Raw genomic sequence first — 24,085 nt, 5'->3', positions numbered from 1 at the left:
GTTCTTATGTTCTTATAGACTGTTAGTCCTGTTGTTCACCAAGGTCCCCGTTATCAGCTCGCGCTTCCAGCAATTTGCAGTGCAAAAAACTTTCAAGCTGCAGTGTGATGGAAAAATAAATCTAACTAACTGGGCACACAGTGAGATGCTGCACTCCAGCTAATTCAGGGCCATTAATGTGACAGCACCACCTGGCTGTGACAACTACTACTACGCTTCCAAAATAGCTCAAAAGCAACAAAAATGCATTTAAGGAAGAGCTGGAGTCCAAGCTCGTTATAATAAAATTTCTCATTAAAATGTCTCATTCTAACAAATACCTTCCCCAATTCAGTCACCCTGGGGTAAATTTTAACCTGGAGCCGGGGAAAGAAGGTGGGGATTCCTGATGGGAAACCTGGGTTTCTCGGACGTCCTTACGATTTTGATGTAAGGACGCCTTTTAATTTTTTTTTGTCCTCTTCCGACAATGCAACACTCCCTCAGTACTGCGCTGAAGTGTCAGCCTAGATTTGGTGCTCAAATTTCCAGAGTGGGGCTTGAATCTACAACCTTCTGGCTTAGAGGTGAGAAAGTACTACCAGCTGGCCAAGGCTGACACCTTAGATATGGTTAAAAAAAAATATAGGAAGACAGCTGGGACTCCAAATTCTTTTTTTAATGTAGTAAGCAAAGAAATATTTTGTTAACTGGAAACCACCCAATTTTTTGGTTTGAGTTTAGAGGTGTCCAAAGGACAGCCATGGGATCTATGCTGCCCCAAGCTCGGACTATCCAGTCTACAAAGCCCCAGTGACTCACCCTCCTGCTTCTGAAATGGGGCAGCAATTTTAAACAGTTTGATTGTAATCTAACTTGGAGGCAGGGGGAACTGGTGCTTATGTGTATTCTTTAGGTTCTGTGACTTTTATTGTATTCATTCATTCGTGGCTTGCAGGACTTCATGGCCTGCAATGAAGTGGTCCAAGAAGACAAAACGATTTAACACCCCTCTTCCAGAGTCACTTTGCTGGACCTACCGGTTGACACGTGGTCCCATTGACTTCCAAACAGACCCGAGTCTGGCAGTGTATGTAGACAAAAGGCATGTTAATGAAGGAAAACACTTTCAGAGTAAAATTTGCACTTGTTGAGTTGCCATTTTCAGATATTCTTGTCTGTGATTCTGGAACTGGACATCTGAAATGGGAAAAGGGAGAACAAAACTTGTTAATAGTTAAGATCTGGTTAAAACTGACAAAATAGGAGTCGTTGATATTGGACCATTTTGGTTGGTCACTCCTCATGATCAATTTCTCCATCTCATCTACAATGTGAGTTTTATTATTAACCTCACTTATTCATTCAAAGACTCAAATTCTGCAATGATAAAAGGAGGAAGTGGGGCCTTGATAGCTCTATTGGGAAAAGCACTGCCCGGTGTAGAACTGAGCCGTATAGACCAGGCAAGTACGAAGCCTGGTCAATGCTGAGCTGACTGATCTCAGTGGCAGTGTGGGTACCACACGAGGCCTCAGTGCTCATAGGCCAGAGAAAGGGGAAAGAAAATGACACAGAGCTGCCACTCCTCATCAATGGTCCTGTGGCTCATGCTGGAGAGTGGGCAGGGGTGGACATTTAGTAAGGACAGGATCTGGCTTAGCTGTGGTGTTCCCTTCTCCCCCATGGTAGAACAATCTACCAACACTCACTGCTCAGGTATGAAGAATGGCCACTTGGGCCAGGTATTGGAGGGAAGTTCCTGTCCATTCAACTGTACCCAGCTACAGTCAATGGCTTCCGGATGGAGGAGGATGAGGAGGTGGAGGCAGGAAAGGGGAGAAAATGGGAATGTCAGAAAAAAAACTCACTAAAAAATTAAATTTTAGAACACCAACAAATCAAATATTGAGTTTAGAAGAATGAAAGGCGATCTCATTGAAACACACAAAATTTTTAAAGGGCTCGACAGGGTAGATGCAAGGAGGATGTTTCCCCTGGCTGGGGAGTCTAGGACCAGGGGTCATAGTCTCCGAATAAGGGGTAGGCCATTTAGGACTGAGATGAGGAGAAATTTCTTCACTCAGAGGGTGGTGAATCTTTGCAATTCTCTACCCCAGAGGGCTGTGGAGGCTCAGTCACTGAGTACATTCAAAACAGAGATCGATAGATTTCTGGATATTAAAGGCATCAAGGGATATGGGGATAGTGCAGGAAAATGGCGTTGAGGTAGAAGATCAGCCATGATCTTGTTGAATGGCGGAGCAGGCTCGAGGGGCAGGATGGCCTACTCCTGTTCCTATTTCTTATGTTCTTATTGATTAAACAAAAAGGAAAATACAAGAGGCAAAACCTCAGTTTTTTTATGAGGAAGACCTTCACAGTTCATGTACAAAAGTCAGACTTCATTAATTAATTTGAGCTCCTCGTTGACAAAATAAATTGGGTTTTCCACCATTCTTCACCATTCAAACAGCCCTGGCCATCGGTTTCTTACCCGGATTTAATTATATTGTACGAGGCATCACTGGTTGAATTGTTGCTTGGCGTTGCCCAGCATTCTGCAAGGATCAGCTTGGCTCTGGTATCTGACGTATCAAATGATACTTGAATGGACACTTCATCTTCAGGTGTTAAAACGGGGTCGTTCGATAGTGTGTTGCTTCCACTGAAGGTCTCAATGCTAGCCACGTAGTTTCCTATTCCTTCTAGGCTCATTCTGTTCACCATTGAAACAAAATATTTGACTTGTTAAAATAACTTAGCGTCGGAAGTCCTACTACAGAAGCTGAAATTTTAACGGTGAATGTTCTACTTTATAGAGCAATGAAGAAACACAGCTATGTTAAACAGAGCCAGTAGGACAAGGAGGCACAGGTTCAAATCGGCAAAAGGCAAACTTAGCACTAATTCAGTAAGTTTTGCTTCAAATACCTTGACAGAGATATTTAAAATTATGAACGGATGGAACAGAGTAGATGGAGACAGGATCGAAAGATCTAGAATGAGCGGACTTAGATATAAGATTACTTGTAAGAGATTTAGGACAAAGGGCAGGGTTAGGGGTTGGAGCAGGGACCATGTTACATTTAAGAGTAGGTTAGAGAGGTGGTTGAAGGAAATTGGGACAAAGAATTATGGGAACAGGGCAGGCAGATAGGATTAAGTCTACAGCTCGTGTGGAGGATAGACAGGCTAGTTGGGCTGAACGGCCTGTATCTGTGTTGTAATTTTTGTATGTGAATTGATGTAAAGAGTGTTCAACATTTGGAATGAATTTCTGAATAGGCTACCGGAGGCAAAAAATCTGTAGACATTTAGTTGGATGTTGGGATGGAGGGGCTATGGGGTTTTTTTTGGGTGGATGAGCTAAGGTGGGACGAATAATCTACCTCATTCATACCTGCCTTGTAACTTTGTGACGTCTACTACCGTGTCACCAGCTACAGGCTCCAGTCACTGCAGACTGGACATCAAGGCAGTGAGGAAACAATAGCAGGATGAGTGCTGAGAGTCATGGTGTGAGTGTGCAGAGGCAAATTTTGGGCTTGTGTGACTCCCAAGGCCATGGAGATATAAAAGTGACAACATGCGTTCATGGGGAGGGAGGGGAGAACTTGACCTTGTGGGGAGCAGGAATATTTCCCAGTGTGAATCACCCTCATTGTAGCATTAAGCACCCTAAAATGTATATCAGTATAGGAATTAACAGAAAGAGCAAAAAACAGTGGATATAAAGAAATGACTATCAGGTTGCTACAGTTATGTTCATTTCAGGTTACAAAAAGCTATCCAACAATTTGCACTGGATTTCCCCCCAATATTCCGCCCAAAATCTGTCAGTATTGAAGCTGAAAATGAAGGGAAATGGGCCGGAGAGACCTAACCCCAGTTCCCCACCCCCGCTATCACCAGCAGGACTCTTCCTCCCCCACCCCTGCAGGGAAGTTAGCAACCCCATTTTCCCCCCACAATCACCAACTACCCCACTGCACGTAAATAACAGGGCCTGGGAGCCCAGCTGAATTCCCAGCCTCCCACCTCAACTGAGACCGACTCCAAAAACCACCGGGAGACCACTGGAGGTCCTTTTGGAGGGAAAGGCCCCAGTAAAGGGCACTGCTCCCTCTCTTCTGCTTTCAATCACCCACCCTTTATCGGCCTCGGCTCATTTCCTTGGCCAGCAGCGGAAGGCTCCTTCTCGATGGCAGGGACTCCACCAGAAGCCCATCATGCATAACTAATAAGCCCCATCCCAGGGAGATGGGTTGGGGTCATGGTGACATCAAGGCGGCAGGCAATAGTCCCACCCAGACCCTCCTCCAGCAGCAAACCCACCCCTGAGAAAAAATGAGCCTTTTATTTTGACAGGGTGAGATGAAGTAGGGTGGGAGGAGGAGCATAAACATGGACCGGTTGGGTCAAATGGCCTGTTTCTGTGCTGTAAATTCTATGTAATTTATCTAGTAACTCCTCATAAAATCAGAATTCTCAACTGTCCCTATCTCTATCACTCTCTGAATTTAACTGATGTTCCTCTGGGTGTGTATTTTCCTTCACTCTCCAACCAAAAAATTTAGCATGAATAAAACGGTATGATATTAGAGTTTGCTGCCCAATGCTATGGCAGTGTCATGACATGCAGACTGACGGACAGGCCTAGCCTAGCACTGAGTCCCTCAAACCTCACTGAAACAGACCACCTTACCCATTTGGAGTGTAGCCAGCAGTGAGCACGAGGCTGTTGTCAAATGTACAATATACAGGAATGTCGAGGTTAGCACCAGCAGAGACTGCACTTGAGGAAGGCATGTTACGAAGTGTCGTTTTCACCACTGTGTGAGTGTCGTTCTGGAATGAATAAACATAGTCATCAAGCAGTTACCAACACATGCACTGACTGGCAAAGCCTCCCAGTCCTGGGGTCAGAATAACGATAGGAAAACATGTTCAATTTGCCACGCATATCAAGCCAGCAACAATTTGTTCTTAAGCTTTTTTGTTCCCTCCGGTTTTCCGCCATTTTCTCCTATTGGCAGCAATGCATGCTGGGCCTCAGCACCAGGGACAACAGTGCTCTCCAGTAACTTGCCCAAGTGGACATTTTGGATGTATGAGATGAGCCCTCACTGAGGTTGGCGGGGGGGAGGGAGGGGAGACGAGTGCTGAGCCCATTGCTGACTCTATCTGAATCTAGTCCACACCTTTACAGCAGGTGTCACTGGAGAAGGGAAACTTTGGATGGCTTTCCCTTCCTTAGCTTGAGAACGCCAAAGCCAATTGCACTGCCACCCCACTTAAGTCTTCAAGACAGGATGTTGCTTACTCAGAAGGTCAGATTTCGAACTGCTTTAAAATACAGGAAGGATTTACAATAGTTAAATAGTTTTGGACTTACGTTTGATATTTGAGTTCCACATTCAGTCCACCCGACCTTCAGGACAACATGGGTCAAGTTAACAATGCTCCCATTGCACTGCAAGTTCCCCAGGTACAGGGAGGACGCTGGAATATGCTTCTCTTCCAGAAATGATCGTTCCATCATGACTGAGATCTCATGAAGTTTACAGCTTATCATCATCGATTGGGTAACTGCTTCTACAGTTGTTGGGTTGTCCACCAAGGGTTCTGCAGTGGACATTGGAGGTTGACATAGAAGAGTAAAAAAAGTTCAGCTGAAATATTTACATTGCTCTCCTGTTGACTTCACGCTTAGTTTAATTTTATAGAAACAGACTGACTGTGTGGTGTTTATTCCCCACACAAGCAGCAGTTCCAATCCTAGGTGCCCATCCTGTTCCTATACCCTTTTATTCTTCCTTTCCTTCAACCATCCACCTAACTCTTTCTCAGAAGTCTGCTTCGATCACTAAATTCTGGTACTGCATTCCACAACCTCACAACCCTCTGTATAAAAAGAAGTCTCTCCTGCTCTCTGTCCTGAATCTCTTACATTTAATCTTATATCTATGTCCTCTTGTTCTAGATCTCTCAATTACTGGAACCAGTCTGTTTGTATCTATTCTGTCCCATCCCTTCAGAATTTTAAACACCTTTATCAAATCATCCCTTCATCTTCTCTGTTCCAGAGAAAACACCCCCAAATTTTCAAGTCTTTCCTCATTCAGGTATCTGCATTTCCTCATACCAGGCAGCATCCGAGTGAATCTGAGCTGTGCCCTCTCTAATGCCTCAACGTCCTTCCTCAAGTGAGGAGCCCAAAACTGCTTGCAGTACTCCAACTTTGGTTTGAACTATGGTTTTATATAGATTCAAGGGAGATAAATCCAAAAGTTCTCAAGATAGAGGAACAGAGTGAATTTAAAAAGAAACACAGATAATTTCTCAGTGCTATGGCTAATATCAAACGTAAAAAAAATACCGTTGGGATCAATTTCAGTAAAATTGATAAAGATACAGAAAATTGCCTTGAAGTATGAATAATGTTTTGCCTGAGATTGAAGAACGGATTAACTAATGCATTAAAACAACATTGAAAATATTACATGTAGTCTTAACTTATCTTCAAAAGACACTCGCCTTGAATGCACACTTACGATATGAGTAACAAACACATTAACGGATGTAAATGAAATTCTTCCGTCCGCTATTTTAACGAAGGATTAACATCTTCATTAAAATATCGGACAAAGGAATTTCATCCAAACACATCATCATTACTAATACCAAGCAGCCTGAGTTCAAGACAAACGATGCATCAGAAAAAGTTCAGAGATAAGCAGCGAGGAAAGTTTTAAGGTTCAAAATGGTAAGTTATGACGTGGGCTAACAGAACTGGATTTGTTATTAATCAAGCAAGGAAGATAGAGAGGGGACATGATCCTGATTTTTAAAATACCAAAAAAGCTGTCTGTGCTCAGTAAATTGACCTCAGCTGAGAGATGCCTCAGTTGGCCTCAGTGCTACTGCTAAGAAGGGGATAAAACCATCCATGATTCCCCCAAGTTGTGCTGGAATGTACACGTGTGCGGATGTCAGATAAGGACAAGATCAGGTTAGTTGTGATGCCAGACATGGGAAAATAGGCTACTTAGCACCTCTGTCTAGGCCCACACTTGAAGAATGGCTACATGAGCGAGAAAGAGATGATAATTACGGAACTGTACCCAAGGATGAGTCAATGGTTTCAGAAGGCAATTCGAGAAAATTGGAGGGAATTTTTTCCGGGGGCGGGGGGTGGGCGGAGGAGCGGAATAAAGATTGAAGTTAAATACATTGAATAATGTAACTATGGCATGAATGACAGTGCACATTGAGACAGACAATTATACAAAATTGGTTAGGTGACACGGTTGTTTTTTGGACTGGAGGGAGGTATACAGTGTTTCACAGGGGTCGGTACTAGGATCACTGTTTTTCTTGATATATATTAATGACTTGGACTTGGGTGTACAGGGCACAATTTCAAAATTTGCAGATGACATAAAACTTGGAAGGGTAGTGAACAGTGAGGAGGATTGTGATAGACTTCAAGAGGACATAGACAGGCTGGTGGAATGGGCGGACACGTGGCAGATGAAATTTAACGCAGAGAAGTGCGAACTGATACATTTTGGTAGGAGGAACATGGAGAGGCAATATAAACTAAAGGGTACAATTCTAAATGGGATGCAGGAACAGAGAGATCTGGGGGTGTATGTGCACAAATCTTTGAATGTGGCAGGGTAGGTTGAGAAAGCAGTTACAAAAGCATATGGGATCTTAGGCTTTATAAATAAAGGCATAGAGTACAAAAGCAAGGAAGTTATGATGAACCTTTACAAAACACTGGTTCAGCCACAACTGGAGTATTGTGTCCAGTTCTGGGCACCGCACTTTAGGAAGGATGTGAAGGCCTCAGAGAGGGTGCAGAAGAGATTTACTGGAATGATTCCAGGGATGAGGGACTTCAGTTACGTGGATAGACTGGAGAAGCTGGGGGTGTTCTCCTTAGAATAGAGAAGGTTGAGAAGAGATTTGATAGAGGTATTCAAAATCATGAAGGGTCTAGACAGAGAGAGAAACTGTTCCCATTGGCAAAAGAACCAAAGGACACAGATTTAAGGTGATTGACAAAAGAACCAAAGGCGACATGAGGAAAAACTTTTTTACACAGCGAGTGGTTAAGATCTGGAATGCACTGCCTGAGGGGATGGTGGAGACAGATTGAATCGTGGCTTTCACAAGGGAATTGGATAAGTACTTGAAGGGAAGTAATTTGGAAGGCTACGGGGAAAGGGCAGGGGAGTGGGACTAGCTAGATTGCTCTTGCTGAGAGCCGGCACGGACTCGACGGGCCGAATGGCCTCCTTCCGTGTTGTAACCAATCTATGATTCTATGATCTTCAGAGAACATATTTTGCCAGGAAAGACTCAGTATTACGTTAATTGACTGCCTGATTATGCAAAGTGGCCTCACTGAGCGGCCTCACTCGCACACTTTACACTTCCAGCACTCATTTTTTTTTTCAGGGGGGGTAGGGGAATCAACAGATGATGGAGTGAGTCTATAATGGAATAATTAGATATGGACTCTGGACAGTGAGCTTTGATGGGCTCGTTTATGTTCTAATAGTTGTCTGGTTTCAAAAAGCTTGGTCGTTCCTGTGGTTAAAATGACTACTTTGCTCTTTTTTCCCTTCGGAGCTTAGTCCTTTATTGATTCACAATTTTCTTCTCATCTGTCTGATAGGTGGCCTATAGTCGCAGCAGAGTGGAGTAAAATTCATCTTGGGCTTCAACGGAGTTGAATATCGGGCAGTATATATGCCAGGTGGCCGACGCGATGCTGCACGTTATGTGTTATTGCCCAAGACGCCTTCCTATCCCAGTGTGTCCCTTTAAGGCCGCAGGCATAATTGCTGTGCTGACCTGGGTCAGTTAGAGGCTAATTGCTCTTAAGCAGGCTCAGGTCAATTCGAGCTCAGACTGGCTTTCTTCCATTTGACTCGTGAAGTCATTTTCTGCTGCATGGGAGATTGGAAAAGACTGGCTTCCTTTCCCTTTTTCTATAAAAGTCCGACAGAAATTTATACGTGTGGTAATGTGACAGCTGAGTTGTGACGGACAGATCTGAAAACTTTTTTTTTTTAGAAAGATACTTATAGATCTCCCACGGCGTTGCTGATGGTGAGTCCGGGGATGTACCATTTTGTGACGGGGACCCTAAGGGCAACATTCCCCTCCTACAGCTGAGCGAGGATGGGCACTGCTGAAGAAAAGGGCTCACCTGTAACCCATCCACCAGCAGAAGGAGGCAATCTGTGGTGGGGATTAAAAGAAACACACAGTGGTGTCTACAAGCAATTCAAAAAATTGACTTGACAAATTGCCAAGGAAGAAGGATATTGGGGTGTACTGTGGGAGGGGGTGGGAGTGCGCGGGTTAATTAAGTTTGGCTAGCGGTGCATCATGTATATCTGTGTCTCCCGGGGTTTGCTTATTTGGCCTATGGATTGGTTTTCCTGAAATTTTCCGGAGCTGTTTAGCACTGTCAGCAATTGGGGAGGGAGGTGCCTAAAGCTTCCGCCATCTAGTGGATATGATGAGCACTGGTGGACCTGATGGTCTTTTATTGGCCTTCTTTGCACAAGTTCCCAACCTTGCTGGGTGACAGAAGACTGGGGCTGAGGTTCAGTCGGGTGATTGAATTGAAGAGAAAAGTACTTCTTGGTGATCAGTTAAGCATTGGCCAATCAGAAAGGAGAGAATTACCCCTCTGACAAAAAAAGAGTTAAATCCATTAGGTGATTTTTTTTTCCCCCACCACTGAGGACAGATCTCGCCTAGTTACCTCAGTAGCTGGTTGGGCAGAGGCTGGGGACCTCTGGAGGACGTTGGCCAGATCAAGGAATGACATTTAGTTCGGGTAGTGTCTCCTTAAGGAGTTGATAGGGTAGTTAGAGAGACATTACTTCCTCTGGTGGGAGAGTTTAGAACAAAGTGGTACAACCTTAAAATTAGAGCTAGGCTGGTAATGGGTTTATCAGGAAGCACCTCTTCACACAAAGGGGAGCGGAAATCTGGAACTTTCTGCCCCAAAAAGCTGTTGAGGCTCAGGGTCGATTGAAAACTTTAAAAGTGAGATTGATAGATTTTTTTTTCCGGTTTTGGATATGGAACCAGGGCAAGTAAATGGAGTTAATATACAGATCAGCCATGATCTAATTGAGTGGTGGAACAGGTTCGAGGGGTTGAATGGCCTTCTCCTGTTCCTATGTTCCTACCCTAAAGAGAGTAGAAAACGTGAAGGCAATTATAAATAATCTGAACAATTGAAATCAAACAGCCATTTCGAATAGTTAACAAGGAGAATGCTTATTACGGAACCCGGGTTTTACCTTTGCAATTTCTGCCAGGCCGAACTGGGTTTACATCCACAAAACTGTCAGAACAGCTACAGGTGTAGGACCCCTCTGTGTTGATACAGTTTGCATTGAGCGAGCAGTCGTTGTCGGCAAGTGAGGCGCACTCGTCGTAATCTGCGTTAAAGAGAAGTTGAAAGGAAAATGAAGAAACAAAGATTTGGGCAGCCTACCATGATTCACGGTCGGTGCTCGGGCTGTGCCTTTGTAACAATTATAGAAAGAAATCTTATGGGAGCTAAAGCTGCACGCCTTTGCTCAGCAAAACAAAAATTAAGTTGGCCACTATGGAAATGCACGTGTTGGAATTATGCTTTGCCCCGGGCAATCAAACAATTAATTCATACCAGTCATCTCCCAGGTGGCAAGTTCCCAGTTTTTCCTTTGCAGCTAGGGTGAGGTTCTGAGTGCAAAGCAAGGGCTTTCCCCCGTGGAGTTACAATGAGTCTACAGCTCAGAAACAGGCCATTCGGCCCAACTGGTCTGCGCTGGCGTTTATGCTTCACACGAGCCTCCCGCCTCCTACTTCATCGACCCCTATCAGCACACCCTTCTATTCCTTTCTCCTTCATGTGCTTATCTGGTTTTCCCTTAAATGCATCGATGCTATTTGCCTCAAATACTCCTTGCGATAGCGAGTTCCACATTCTTATCACTCTCTGGGTAAAGAGGTTTCTCCTGAATTCCCTATTGGATTTATTAATGACTATCTTATATTGATGACCTATAGTTTTGGACTCTCCCACATGTGGAAACATTTTCTCTACCTCTACCCTATCAAACCCTTTCATAATCTTATTGACTTTTATAAGGTCATCCCTCTGTCTTCTCTTTTCTAAAGAAAAGAATCCCAGCCTGTTTAATCTCCCCTGATAAGTATATCCTCTCGGTTCTGGTATCATCCTTATGAATCTGTATTGCACCCTCTCCAGTGCCTCTATATCCTTCTTATAATATGGAGACCAGAACTGTGCACAATACTCCAAGTGTGGTCTAACCAAGGTTTTATACAAGTTTAGCATAACTTCTTTGCTTTTCAATTCTATCCCTCTCGAAATGAACCCCTGTGCTTGGTTTCCCTTTCCTATGGCCTTATTAACCCACATCGCTACTTTTAGTTATTTGTGTATCTGTACCCCTAGATCCCTCTGCTCCTCTATCCCATTTAGACTCTTATTATCCATGATGTGGAGATGCCGGTGATGGACTGGGGTTGACAATTGTAAACAATTTTACAACACCAAGTTATAGTCCAGCAATTTTATTTTAAATTCACAAGCTTTCGGAGGCTTCCTCCTTCGTCAGGTGAACATCGTTCACCTGACGAAGGAGGAAGCCTCCGAAAGCTTGTGAATTTAAAATAAAATTGCTGGACTATAACTTGGTGTTGTAAAATTGTTTACACTTATTATCCAAGCAGTAGGTGGCCTCCTTATTCTTCCTACCAAAATGCACCACCTCACACTTACCTATATTGAAATTCATTTGTCAATTACACGCCCATTCTGCAAGTTTATTAATGACTTCTTGCATTTTGATGCATTCTTCCTTTGTATTAATTACACCCCCCAATTTCGTGTCATCCGCAAATTTCGAAATTGTACTTCCGATTCCCGAGTCCAAATCATTGATGTGAACAACAGTGGTCCCAGCACCGATCCCTGTGGAGCACCACTTCCTACCTTTTGCCAGTCTGACTAGTTCACCTTAACCTCTACTCTCTGTTTTCTGTTTTGTAGCCAGCTTGCTATTCATTCTGCTACCTGCCCCCTGACTCCACAAGCTCTGACCTTAGTACCTTATCGATGGCCTTTTGAAAATCCAAATATATTACACCTACTATTGTCTATTCTTTCTGTTACTTCTTCAAAGAATTCAATAAGGTTGGCCAAGCATGACTTTCCCTTCTGAAATCCCTGCTGACTATTCTTTATTATATTTTCATTTTCTAGATGTTTTTCTATTACAACTTTGAGTAAAGATTCCATTATCTTTTGAGAGATTTGAGCACCTTTTTCCAATATTGAAATGGATGTTAACATAGAAACAATGGTCAGCTTCGAAAGATACAGCATTAGCCAAAAAGACTGAACGAACTGCTGTTACCACGGTCCCTGTGTGCAGCTGGACTTTTGATTGATTGATTTAAAACTACAGTTCATATGGGAAAGCTTCTAAAAGTTTTAAACAAGTCAGCATGCCACAGAACTGATACCACTGAGAAACTGTTGAGATAGTTAGAGTCATGGACACTTAAGACCAGATGAGCACAGATAAGGGTGGCCTTTACATTCCAAAGTGCCTGAAAAGCCAGATGAGCACAGATAAGGGAAGACTTCACATTTCCAAAGTCCTGAGCTAATTGTACCTGGTTTTGAATGAAGTAACTATCCATCATAGAGGCCTAATCACAGGAGGCGATGGGACAGAGTGACACTTCCCTTATTTTACTTACGCCCCAAAGTGCAAAAAACAACATAAAAAGAAGACATCGCAACAGAACTGGCACTGCAGTCGGAGGTCAGAGCAACAGGAGTGCACCTCAAGAATGAGGACAACATTGAGGAAGACACGACAGCCTTGAGTGCAATGGACTGATCACCCAGAAAACTCAACGGCCACTCTCTACTTCGAAAGGTTGTATAAATTTGTGCCAATAAAGTTGTTTAGCCTTAAAGCAATTTGTTCGTGTGGTAAGTACTCTTTTCCAAAAGTTACCGTCCAGATTTCACCAACCCTACACGAACCGGTAAGGACCGGTGTTTGGATTGTGCAGACAAACCCTACAGAACCTTGGTGCCCAAACATAGACTCTGACAGATAACTTGGAAAAGAGTCAGTGGCAGACCTATTTTGACTCCGCGGTGATAGAACAGAGCTCGTGGAGTAGAGTAAACTGGATGCATATGTAACAGCTGATAGGGAACTAGAAGAAGAATAAACTAGAAAAGAGTATTTAGCAGACCTATTTTAGAACATAACATAAGAAATAGGAGCAGGATTAGGCCATAAGGCCCCTCGAGCCTGCTCCACCATTCAATCAGATCATGGCTGATCTTCGACCTCAACACCACTTTCCCGCCTGATCCCTTGATTCCCCTTGAGTCCAAAAATCTATCTATCGCAGCCTTGAATATACTGAATGACTCAGCATCCACAGCCCTCTGGGGTAGAGAATTCCAAAGATTCACAACCCTCAGAGTGCAGAAATTTCTCCTCATCTCAGTTCTAAATGGCCGACCCTTTATGCCCCCTAGTTTTAGACTCTCCAGCCAGGGGAAACAGCCTCTCAGCATCGACCCTGTCAAACCCTCTCAGAATCTTATATGCTTCAATGAGATCACCTCTTATTCTTCTAGACTCCAGAGAATAAAGGCCCATTCTACTCAATCTCTCCCCACAGGACAACCCTCTCATCCCAGGAATTAATCCAGTGACCCTTCGTTGCACCGCCTCTAAGGCAAGTATATGCTTCCTTAGGTAAGGAGACCAAAACTGTACACAGTACTCCCGGTGTGGTCTCGCCAAAGCCCTGTGCAATTGCAACAAGACTTCCTTACTCTTGTACTCCAACCCCCTTGCATTAAAGGCCAACGTACCATTTGCTTTCCTAATTGCTTGCTGTACCTGCATGTTAACTTTCTGTGTTTCGTGTACAAGGACACCCAAATCCCTCTGGACACCAACATTTAATAGTTTTTCACCATTTAAAAAATATTCTGTTTTTCTATTCTTCCTACCTCACATTTCCCCACATTATACTCCATCTGCCACCTTCTATTTTCAGCAAATAACAGGTACAAGCTACCTTTAAGAGATTTCTAAGAAACATCCTCCCTTTAAGAGATGGAGCTCCCCCTGGTGGTGGAAAGTGCAAATTGCATTCATTCCACATGCAAGGCCTGGAAAGGAACGCGGATTGCAGGTAAGTGCACATCATGCTAACAATGGACCCTCAACCAACTTTTCCCCCCCATGTGTCCTCCTCACAACTTACTTTCCCACCTAGCTTTGTATCGTCAGCAAACTTGGATACATTACACTCGGTCCCTCATCTAAGTCATTGATATAGATTGTAAATAGCTGAGGCCCAAAGCACTGATCCTTGCGGCACCCCACTAGTTACAGCTTGCCAACCTGAGAATGACCCGTTTATCTCTATTCTGCTTTCTGTCATTTAACCAATCCTCTATCCATGCTATCGCCTTATTCCCCTTATTACCCCCAATCCCATGTGCCCTTACCTTGTGTAACAACCTTTTATGGGCACCTTATCGAAAGCCTTTTGAAAATCGAAATATACTTCATCCTCTGGTTCCCCTTTATCTATTACGCTAGTTACATTCTCAAAAAACTCTAATAGGTTTGTCAAACATGATTTCCCTTTCATAAAACCTTGTTGACTCTGCCTAATCATATTATGATTTTCTAAATGCCCTGTTACCTCATCCTTAATAATGGATTCCAGCATTTTCCCCGATGACTGATGTCAGGCTAACTGGCCTGTAGTTCCCTGTTTTCTCTCTCCCTCCTTTCTTGAACAGTGGTTTACATTTGCTACCTTCCAATCCACTGGGACCGTTCTAGAATCTAGGAAGATCACAACCAATGCATCCACTATCTCTGCAGCCACCTCTTTTAGAACCCTAGGATGTAGGCCATTAGGTCCAGGAGGCTGGTCAGCTTTTAGTCCCATTAATTTCTCCAGTACTTTTGCTTTACTAATATTAATTACTTTAAGTTCCTCACTCTCATTAGACTCTTCCTTCCCCACTATTTCTGATATGTCTTTTGTGTCTTCTACTGTGAAGACAGATACAAAATATTTGTTTAACATCCTTGCCATTTCCTTATTCCCCATTATAATTTCTCCTGTCTCAGCCTCTAAGGGACCAACGTTTACGTTTGCTACTCTCTTCCTTTTTACATACTTGTAGAAGCTCTTACAATCTGTTTTTATATTTCTTGCTTGTTTACTGTCATATACTATTTTCTCCCTCTTTGGTCATCCTTTGCTGGTTTCTTAAACTCTCCCAATGGCTTACTACTCTTCTTGGCAACATTATAAGCCTTTTAATCTAATACTATCATAGAATCATAAAATCATAGAGATTTAGGGCACTGAAGGAGGCCATTCGGTCCATCGTGTCTGTGCCAGCCGAAAAAGAGCTATCCAGCCTAATCCCACTTTCCAGCTCTTGGTCCATTGCCTTGTAGGTTACATCACCTCAAGTGCATATCCAAGTACCCTCTAAAAGCGATGAGGGTTTCTGCCTCTATCATCCCTTCAGGCACCCGCTGGGTGAAAGAATTTCTCCTCAACTCCCCTCCAATCCTTCTACCAATCACTTTAAATCTATGCCCCCTGGTTATTGACCTCTCTGCTAAGGGAAATAGGTCCTTCCTGTCCTCTCTATCTTGGCCACTCATGATTTTATATACCTCAATTAAATCTCCCCTCAGTCTCCTCTACTCCAAAGAAAACAACCCCAGCCTATCCAATCTTTCCTCATAGCTAAAATTCTTCAGTCCTGGCAACATCCTCGAAAATCTCCTCTGTACCCTCTCTAGTGCAATCACATCTTTCTTGTAATGTGATGACCAGAACTGTACGCAGTGGTCTAGCTGTGGCCTAACTAGTGTTTTATACAGTTCTAGCATAACCTCCCTGATCTTATATTCTATGCCTCGGCTAATAAAGGAAAGTATTCCATATGCCTTCTTAACCACCTTATGTACCTGTCCTGCTACCTTCAGGAACTGTGCACAACGACTCCAAGGTCCCTCTGTTCCTTTACACTTCTCAGCATCCTACGATTTATTGCGTATTCTCTTGCCTTGTTTGGTCTCCCCAAATGCATTACCTCACACTTCTCCATATTGAATTCCATTTGCCACTTTTCTGCCCACCTGACCAGTCATAGAATCATAGAAGTTTACAACATGGAAACAGGCCCTTCGGCCCAACATGTCCATGTCGCCCAGTTTATACCACTAAGTTAGTCCCAATTGCCTGCACTTGGCCCATATCCCTCTATACCCATCTTACCCATGTAACTGTCCAAATGCTTTTTAAAAGACAAAATTGTACCCGCCTCCACTACTGCCTCTAGCAGCTCATTCCAGACACTCACCACCCTTTGAAAAAATTGCCCCTCTGGACCCTTTTTTATCTCTCCCCTCTCACCTTAAATCTATGCCCCCTCGTTATAGACTCCCCTACATTTGGGAAAAGATTTTGACGATCGACCTTATCTATGCCCCTCATTATTTTATAGACTTCTATAAGATCACCCCGAAACCTCCTACTCTCCAGGGAAAAAAGTCTCAGTCTATCCAACCTCTCCCTATAAGTCAAACCATCAAGTCCCGGTAGCATCCTAGTAAATCTTTTCTGCACTCTTTCTAGTTTAATAATATCCTTTCTATAATAGGGTGACCAGAACTGTACACAGTATTCCAAGTGTGGCCTAACCAATGTCTTGTACAACTTCAACAAGACATCCCAACTCCTGTGTTCAATGTTCTGACCAATGAAACCAAGCATGCTGAATGCCTTCTTCACCACCCTATCCACCTGTGACTCCACTTTCAAGGAGCTATGAACCTGTACTCCTCGATCTCTTTGTTCTATAACTCTCCCCAACGCCCGACCATTAACGGAGTAGGTCCTGGCCCGATTTGATCTACCAAAATGCATCACCTCACATTTATCTAAATTAAACTCCATCTGCCATTCATCGGCCCACTGGCCCAATTTATCAAGATCCCGTTGCAATCCTAGATAACCTTCTTCACTGTCCACAATGCCACCAATCTTGGTGTCATCTGCAAACTTACTAACCATGCCTCCTAAATTCTCATCCAAATCATTAATATAATAACAAATAACAGCGGACCCAGCACCGATCCCTGAGGCACACCGCTGGTCACAGGCCTCCAGTTTGAAAAACAACCCTCTACAACCACCCTCTGTCTTCTGCCGTCAATCCAATTTTGTATCCAATTGGCTACCTCACCTTGGATCCCGTGAGATTTAACCTTATGTAACAACCTACCATGCGCTACCTTGTCAAAGGCTTTGCTAAAGTCCATGTAGACCACGTCTACTGCACAGCCCTCATCTATCTTCTTGGTTACCCCTTCAAAAAACTCAATCAAATTTGTGAGACATGATTTTCCTCTCACAAAACCATGCTGACTGTTCCTAATCAGTCCCTGCCTCTCCAAATGCCCGTAGATCCTGTCTCTCAGAATACCCTCTAACAACTTACCCACTACAGATGTCAGGCTCACCGGTCTGTAGTTCCCAGGCTTTTCCCTGCCGCCCTTCTTAAACAAAGGCACAACATTTGCTACCTCCAATCTTCAGGCACCTCACCTGTAGCTGTCGATGATTCAAATATCTCTGCTAGGGGACCCGCAATTTCCTCCCTAACCTCCCATAACGTCCTGGGATACATTTCATCAGGTCCCGGAGATTTATCTACCTTGATGCGCGTTAAGACTTCCGGCACCTCCCTCTCTGTAATATGTACACTCCTCAAGACATCACTATTTATTTCCCCAAGTTCCCTAACATCCATGCCTTTCTCAACCGTAAATACCGATGCGAAATATTCATTTAGGATCTCACCCATCTCTAGTGGTTCCGCACATAGATGACCTTGTTGATCCTTAAGAGGCCCTACTCTCTCCCTAATTACTCTTTTGCCCTTTATGTATTTGTAGAAGCTCTTTGGATTCACCTTTGCCTTATCTGCCAAAGCAATCTCATATCCCCTTTTTGCCCTCCTGATTTCTCTCTTAACTCTACTCCGGCAATCTCTATACTCTTCAAGGGATCCACTTGATCCCAGCCGTCTATGCATGTCATATGCCTCCTTCTTCTTTTTGACTAGGGCCTCAATCTCCCGAGTCATCCAAGGTTCCCTACTTCTACCAGCCTTGCCCTTCACTTTATAAGGAATGTGCTTACCCTGAACCCTGGTTAACACACTTTTGAAGGCCTCCCACTTACCAGACATCCCTTTGCCTGCCAACAGACTCTCCCAATCAACTTCTGAAAGTTCCTGTCTAATACCATCAAAATTAGCCTTTCCCCAATTTAGAATTTTAACTTCTGGGCCAGACCTATCATTCTCCATAGCTATCCTAAAACTAATGGAATTATGATCACTGGTCCCAAAGTGATCCCTCACTAACACTTCTGTCACCTGCCCTTCCTTATTTCCCAAGAGGAGGTCAAGTTTTGCCCCCTCTCTAGTCGGGCCATCCACATACTGAATGAGAAATTCCTCCTGAATACACTCAATAAATTTCTCTCCATCCAAGCCCCTAATGCTATGGCTGTCCCAGTCAATGTTGGGAAAGTTAAAGTCCCCTACTATTACCACCCTATTTTTCTTGCAGCTGTCTGTAATCTCCTTACATATTTGCTCCTCAATTTCCCGTTGACTATTTGGGGGTCTGTAGTACAATCCTATCAAAGTGATCTCTCCCTTCTTATTTTTCAGTTCTACCCATATAGACTCCGTGGACGAACCCTCGGATATATCCTCTCTCACTACTGCCGTGATGTTCTCCCTAATCAAGAACGCAACTCCCCCTCCTCTCTTACCTCCTGCTCTATCTTTCCTATAGCATCTGTACCCTGGAACATTGAGCTGCCAGTCCTGCCCCTCCCTTAGCCATGTTTCAGTAATAGCTATAACATCCCAGTCCCATGTGCCCATCCATGCCCTGAGTTCATCTACCTTGCCCATCAGACTTCTTGCATTGAAATAAACGCAGTTTAATCTAGACTTCCCTTGGTCTTTGCCCTGCTTTCTCAGACCATCTGTCCGGTCATGTTTTGTACACTCTCCCTTACTGCCTTTTGTTTCTGTCACCACTTTACTTCCCACTGACTTCCTGCATCGGTTCCCATCCCCCTGCCACTTTAGTTTAAACCCTCCCCAACAGCACTAGCAAACACTCCCTCTAGGACATTGGTTCCAGTCCTGCCCAGATGCAGACCGTCCAATTTGTACTGGTCCCACCTCCCCCAGAACCGGTTCCAATGGCCCAGGAATTTGAATCCCTCCCTCTTGCACCATCTCTCAAGCCACATATTCATCCTAGCTATCCTGTCATTCCTACTCTGACTAGCCAGTGGCACTGGTAGCAATCCTGAGATTACTACCTTTGAGGTCCTACTTTTTAGTTTAACTCCTAACTCCCTAAATTCAGCTTGTAGGACCTCATCCCGTTTTTTACCTATATCGTTGGTACCTATATGCACCACGACAACTGGCTGTTCACCCTCCCCCCTCCAGAATGTTCTGCAGCCGCTCCGAGACATCCCTGACCCTTGCACCAGGGAGGCAACATACCATCCTGGAGTCTCGGTTGCGTCCGCAGAAACGCCTGTCTATTCCCCTTACAATCGAGTCCCCAAGTCCATTGACATCTTCCCGCAGTCTCCAGCTTTCCTCCTCACTATCAACCATACGGCCAATTTTTGTATCATCTGCAAATTTCTTAATCACGCCCCCTACATTTAAGTCTAAATCATTAATATATATAACAAAAAGCAAGGGACCTAGTACTGAGCCCCCTTGAACCCCTCTGGAAATAACCTTCCAGTCACAAAAACACCCATCAACCATTACCCTTTGTTTCTTGCCACTGAGCCAATTTTGGATCCAACTAGCCACTTTCCCTTGGATCCCATGGGCTTTTACTTTTCTGACCAGTCTGCCATGTGGGACCTTGTCAAAAACCTTGCTAAAATCCATGTAGACTACATCAAACGCACTACCCTCATCGACCCTCCTTGTTACCTCCTCAACAAATTCATTCAAATTAGTCACACACGACTTTCCCTTATCAAATCCATGCTGACTGTCTTTGATTAGTCCGTGCCTTTCTAAATGATGATTAATACTTTCCCTCAGAATTTTTTCGAATAATTTACCCACCACCAAGTTTGGGCTAACTGGCCTGTAATCACTCGGTCTATCCCTTTGTCCCTTCTTAAACAATGATACAATTTTAGCAGTCCTCCAGTCCTCCGACCATGCCTGTAGCCAGAGAGGCTTGGAAAATGATGGTCAGAGCCTTAACTTTTTTAGTTAGCCACAGATGGATCACTTTTCCTATGGAGTTTTTATTTCTCAATGGAATGTATATTCATTGAGAATTATGAAATATTTCTTTAAATGTTCACCACTGCTTATCTACGATCATATCTTTTAATCTAATTTCCCAATCAATCTTAGCCAACTCGCCACTCATACTTATGTAATTGGCTTTGTTTAAGTTTAAAACTCTAGTTTCGGGCTTAAGTACGTCCCTCTCGAACTCAATGTGAAATTCTGTCATATTATGATCACTCTTCCCCAGAGGATCCCTTACTATGAGGTTACTAATTAACCCTGTCTCATTACACAAGACAAGATCTAAAATAGCCTGTTCCCTATTTTGATTGGACAGTGATAGAACGGAGCTCGTGGAATCGAGTAAACCAGCCGCGTACGTAACAGCTGATAGGGAACTAAAATGGAAAAGGCTATTAAAACTTATGTGGAAAAGCACATCGGAGAGAGAGAGATAGCAATGACATAACCCAGAGTGTCTCGTCCTGGGATAAGGCAGGGGAACGGTTCGGTGAAGAAACAAGCTAAAGTGGTATGGTTATTAGTACTAAGTAAAGAGAATGCCGACAAGGATAAATGACGCCAGGAATTAGCGGAAATGGTTGACTGCCTGCGCAAGGAACTGGAGGAAGCCCGGGAAGGTACAAACAGAGTAGCGACAGAACCAAAAGAACAATTAGAAGCAGAGTGCGATTGCATCAAAAGTTTGGAAAACCAATTAGATAAAAAAAAACAAGAAAGCACGACTTTGGCTGTGTCGGTAGATTATATTCAAGCTGAAGGTGCAAAGTGTATTCAGGAGAAAATAGGAACTTGAACTGTGCTAGATGAAACCTGTCAGACTTTGTGTGAGATGGAGATTAAGATGAAGAAACTGGGAAAGGAGAAGAAAATTAAAGAGAAGGATTGGAAAGCTGGAGTCCTGTTGTTGCAGCAACAGGTGGAAGTTGAAATTCTGAAGGGAAGGTTGAAAGATGAGGAAGAAAAGAACAAAAAGAAAGATGGAGGGGTCGGAGGTGAAGGCACAGACTGTGAGCTTGAGATTTTGAGTCAGTACAGAATGGGGTTAAGTCACAAACATCAGAAATTGAAAGCTACATCATTAAATAAATTTAAAACAGAAATAGACAGTTTCCTAGAAGTAAAGGGAATTAGGGGTTACGGGGAGCGGGCAGGAAATTGGACATGAATTTAGATTTGAGGTTAGGAGCAGATCATGGCTCTCAAAGGCTCGGTTTTAACCAATTCAGGGTTACTTGTTATTTTCCGAGACAAAGTGCTCGAGGAGAAGGGAAATATGGGAGTTACCTTCAAAAGTAGTTGCAAGCACTTCTGTCTTTATTGTAAAATCACTAAGCCTGGTTATAATTTGTTCATGAAATTGATAAGACAATTGATGAGTTGCTGTTCAAGCACTTGAGGAGGGGAAATTTATTTAAAATTAAAGGGGATGATCAAATTTACTCAGAACAAAAAGGAGTCCAGTCTAAATGGTTCCTGTTCAGTGCTGTGTATCAGAGGGAGTATTTTGGGGAAATAAAATTGTACATTAACTAGTCCTGTCAGTCAGTAATACTGCTCTCTAGAATTGGGATAATTTTGAAATGATAAAATGGACTCGAGATATTTTCGAAAATGAAAGTGGTCCAAGAAGTGTTTAGGAAAAAAATAAACAAAAATGTGTTAAGTATAACTTGTATCAGGTCGGGAATGTCTAATCTATGCTCTAAGGGTTAATGTAATTATTGTATTGGACATGAATGAGATGAAATAGTTAATTGATAGCTTTCTCTTGGAAATGTTGTGTCCTTGCCTATACTGAAATTGGGAAGACTGTATTTGATAGCCTAGCCACTATGGGAGACATCGGGAACATGCAGGGGGAGATAAAATGGTCAACGTGGCTCAGGAGGGTGAGAAAATCTTTTAACAAAGGCAGTGACACATGCCCCATAGAGAAACCAACTAATTCATTAAATAATCAGGATAGAGTTAAACACACTGGTACCTATCAGGGGGATTGAAATTAAAGTAAATTAAAGACTCTCTGTAATCACCAGGCATTGTTCTGTGATTTATAAATGCGATAGGTTCGAGGATTTCAGTTCCACATTCACCTGAGGAAGGAGGAAGCCTCCGAAAGCTTGTGGATTTTAAAATAAAATTGTTGGACTATAACTTGGTGTTGTAAAATTGTTTACAAAAGTAAATTAATGGACATAGAAATTTGGATTTCGAAATAGAACTAGACAGACTAGATGCAGGGAGGATGTTCCCGATGGCTGGGGTGTCCAGAACCAGAGGTCACAGTCTCAGGATATGGGGTATGCTATTTAGAACCGAGATGAGGAGAAATTTCTTCACTCAGAGGGTGGTGAACCTGTGGAATTCTCTACCACAGAAGGCAGTGGAGGCCAAGTCATTAAATATATTCAAGAAGGAGATAGATATATTTCTTAATGCTAAAGGGATCAAGGGATATGGAGAAAAAGCGGGAACAGGGTACTGAGTTAGACAATCAGCCATGATCATTTTGAATGGCGGAGCAGGCCCGAAGGGCCGAATGGCCTACTCTTGCTCCTATTTTCTATGTTTCTATGTTTGAAAATTCAGGATTCAGTTCCTTTGAGTTAACGATGAAATTGGGACAACTGAGGGCTAGGGAGAAATAATACTTAGCAAAAATATCCACAAGATGGATAGTAGAAAAAAGGAGAGCTGGAGAATCTTTTAAGTCTCAGATTTCTTGATAATATGGTACACTGCCGTTTTCTGTACAGTGTATTATGATTTTCTTTGTCTATATCAGATAACTAAATGAAACTTAGAAGCAATATGTATATGTCTGTGTGTGTTTATGCAAATATAATGATAATAAAATGTAAACCCAAGGTGATCTTAGGCAAGACCAAGAAGAATGTTAAGGGGTAAGATGACAATTGACCCAGAGTGGTTCCACTCAGGTTCGAAAGGAGGGCGATGTAAGAATATGGTTTAAAACTATGTATAGTCAGGAATTCCATCTCACATAGCGTTTAGGCATTTAGCAAGAGGGTGGTGCTGGGGCAGACAAAATTGCTGTCTCTGTGTGAACAAAAGCAGCTTATAAGTCAGGAGATAAGGGATGTGGTAGTCACACCACGTGGTACGGGTCATCTGGAGTTGTTTCACACAGAGTCAGCATGGGGGTGGAATAATTTATGACTAGGAGATAAGACCAGAGACGTGTGCGTGCAGCCCCACCAGCCGAATGGTATAAAGATAGGGCTTTGCTCCTCCCAAAAGTTAGAGCTTTCCCTGGACATAAGTGGTGGGAGAAGATATATCATGCTGGGGAATCACCGTGGGCCCATTTAGCTTCATATGCATTTTTAATTATCCAAATATTAGTCATATTAAGTACATGGTGTATGTTTTATAAAATACGGAAATTGGTGAAGAAGTTAACCCAGAAAATGAAGGATAAGGAATTGAAAAGCTTAATGAAAGAGGGATTTTAAATCCAAGTACAATATGAAGTCCCTCGAATGTGTCACAGTAAATCTGTTTTGAGCAGGAATGTGATCAAATCCAGGAGAGAGTGTGGGAACAAACAAAGGTTGA

General features: G+C 43.1%; 1 protein-coding gene across 1 annotated transcript in view; it reads right to left on the bottom strand.

The window, feature by feature from the left end:
* LOC137326857 (uromodulin-like 1) overlaps positions 1-24,085 on the bottom strand; it is a 93,073-nt gene that overhangs the window by 9,445 nt on the left and 59,543 nt on the right. The window contains exons 24-28 of the mRNA XM_067992237.1: positions 10,320-10,460; positions 5,378-5,607; positions 4,688-4,830; positions 2,477-2,698; positions 1,020-1,179 (exon numbers count right to left, since the gene is read on the bottom strand). Of these exons, the coding sequence (XP_067848338.1) occupies positions 1,020-1,179; positions 2,477-2,698; positions 4,688-4,830; positions 5,378-5,607; positions 10,320-10,460 (896 nt within the window). The remainder of the gene's footprint in view (positions 1-1,019; positions 1,180-2,476; positions 2,699-4,687; positions 4,831-5,377; positions 5,608-10,319; positions 10,461-24,085) is intronic.

Source organism: Heptranchias perlo, chromosome 11 (genome assembly GCF_035084215.1).
Source record: "Heptranchias perlo isolate sHepPer1 chromosome 11, sHepPer1.hap1, whole genome shotgun sequence".
Taxonomy (NCBI): Eukaryota; Metazoa; Chordata; class Chondrichthyes; order Hexanchiformes; family Hexanchidae; genus Heptranchias; species Heptranchias perlo.
This window is presented reverse-complemented; position numbering and strand designations above follow the sequence as displayed.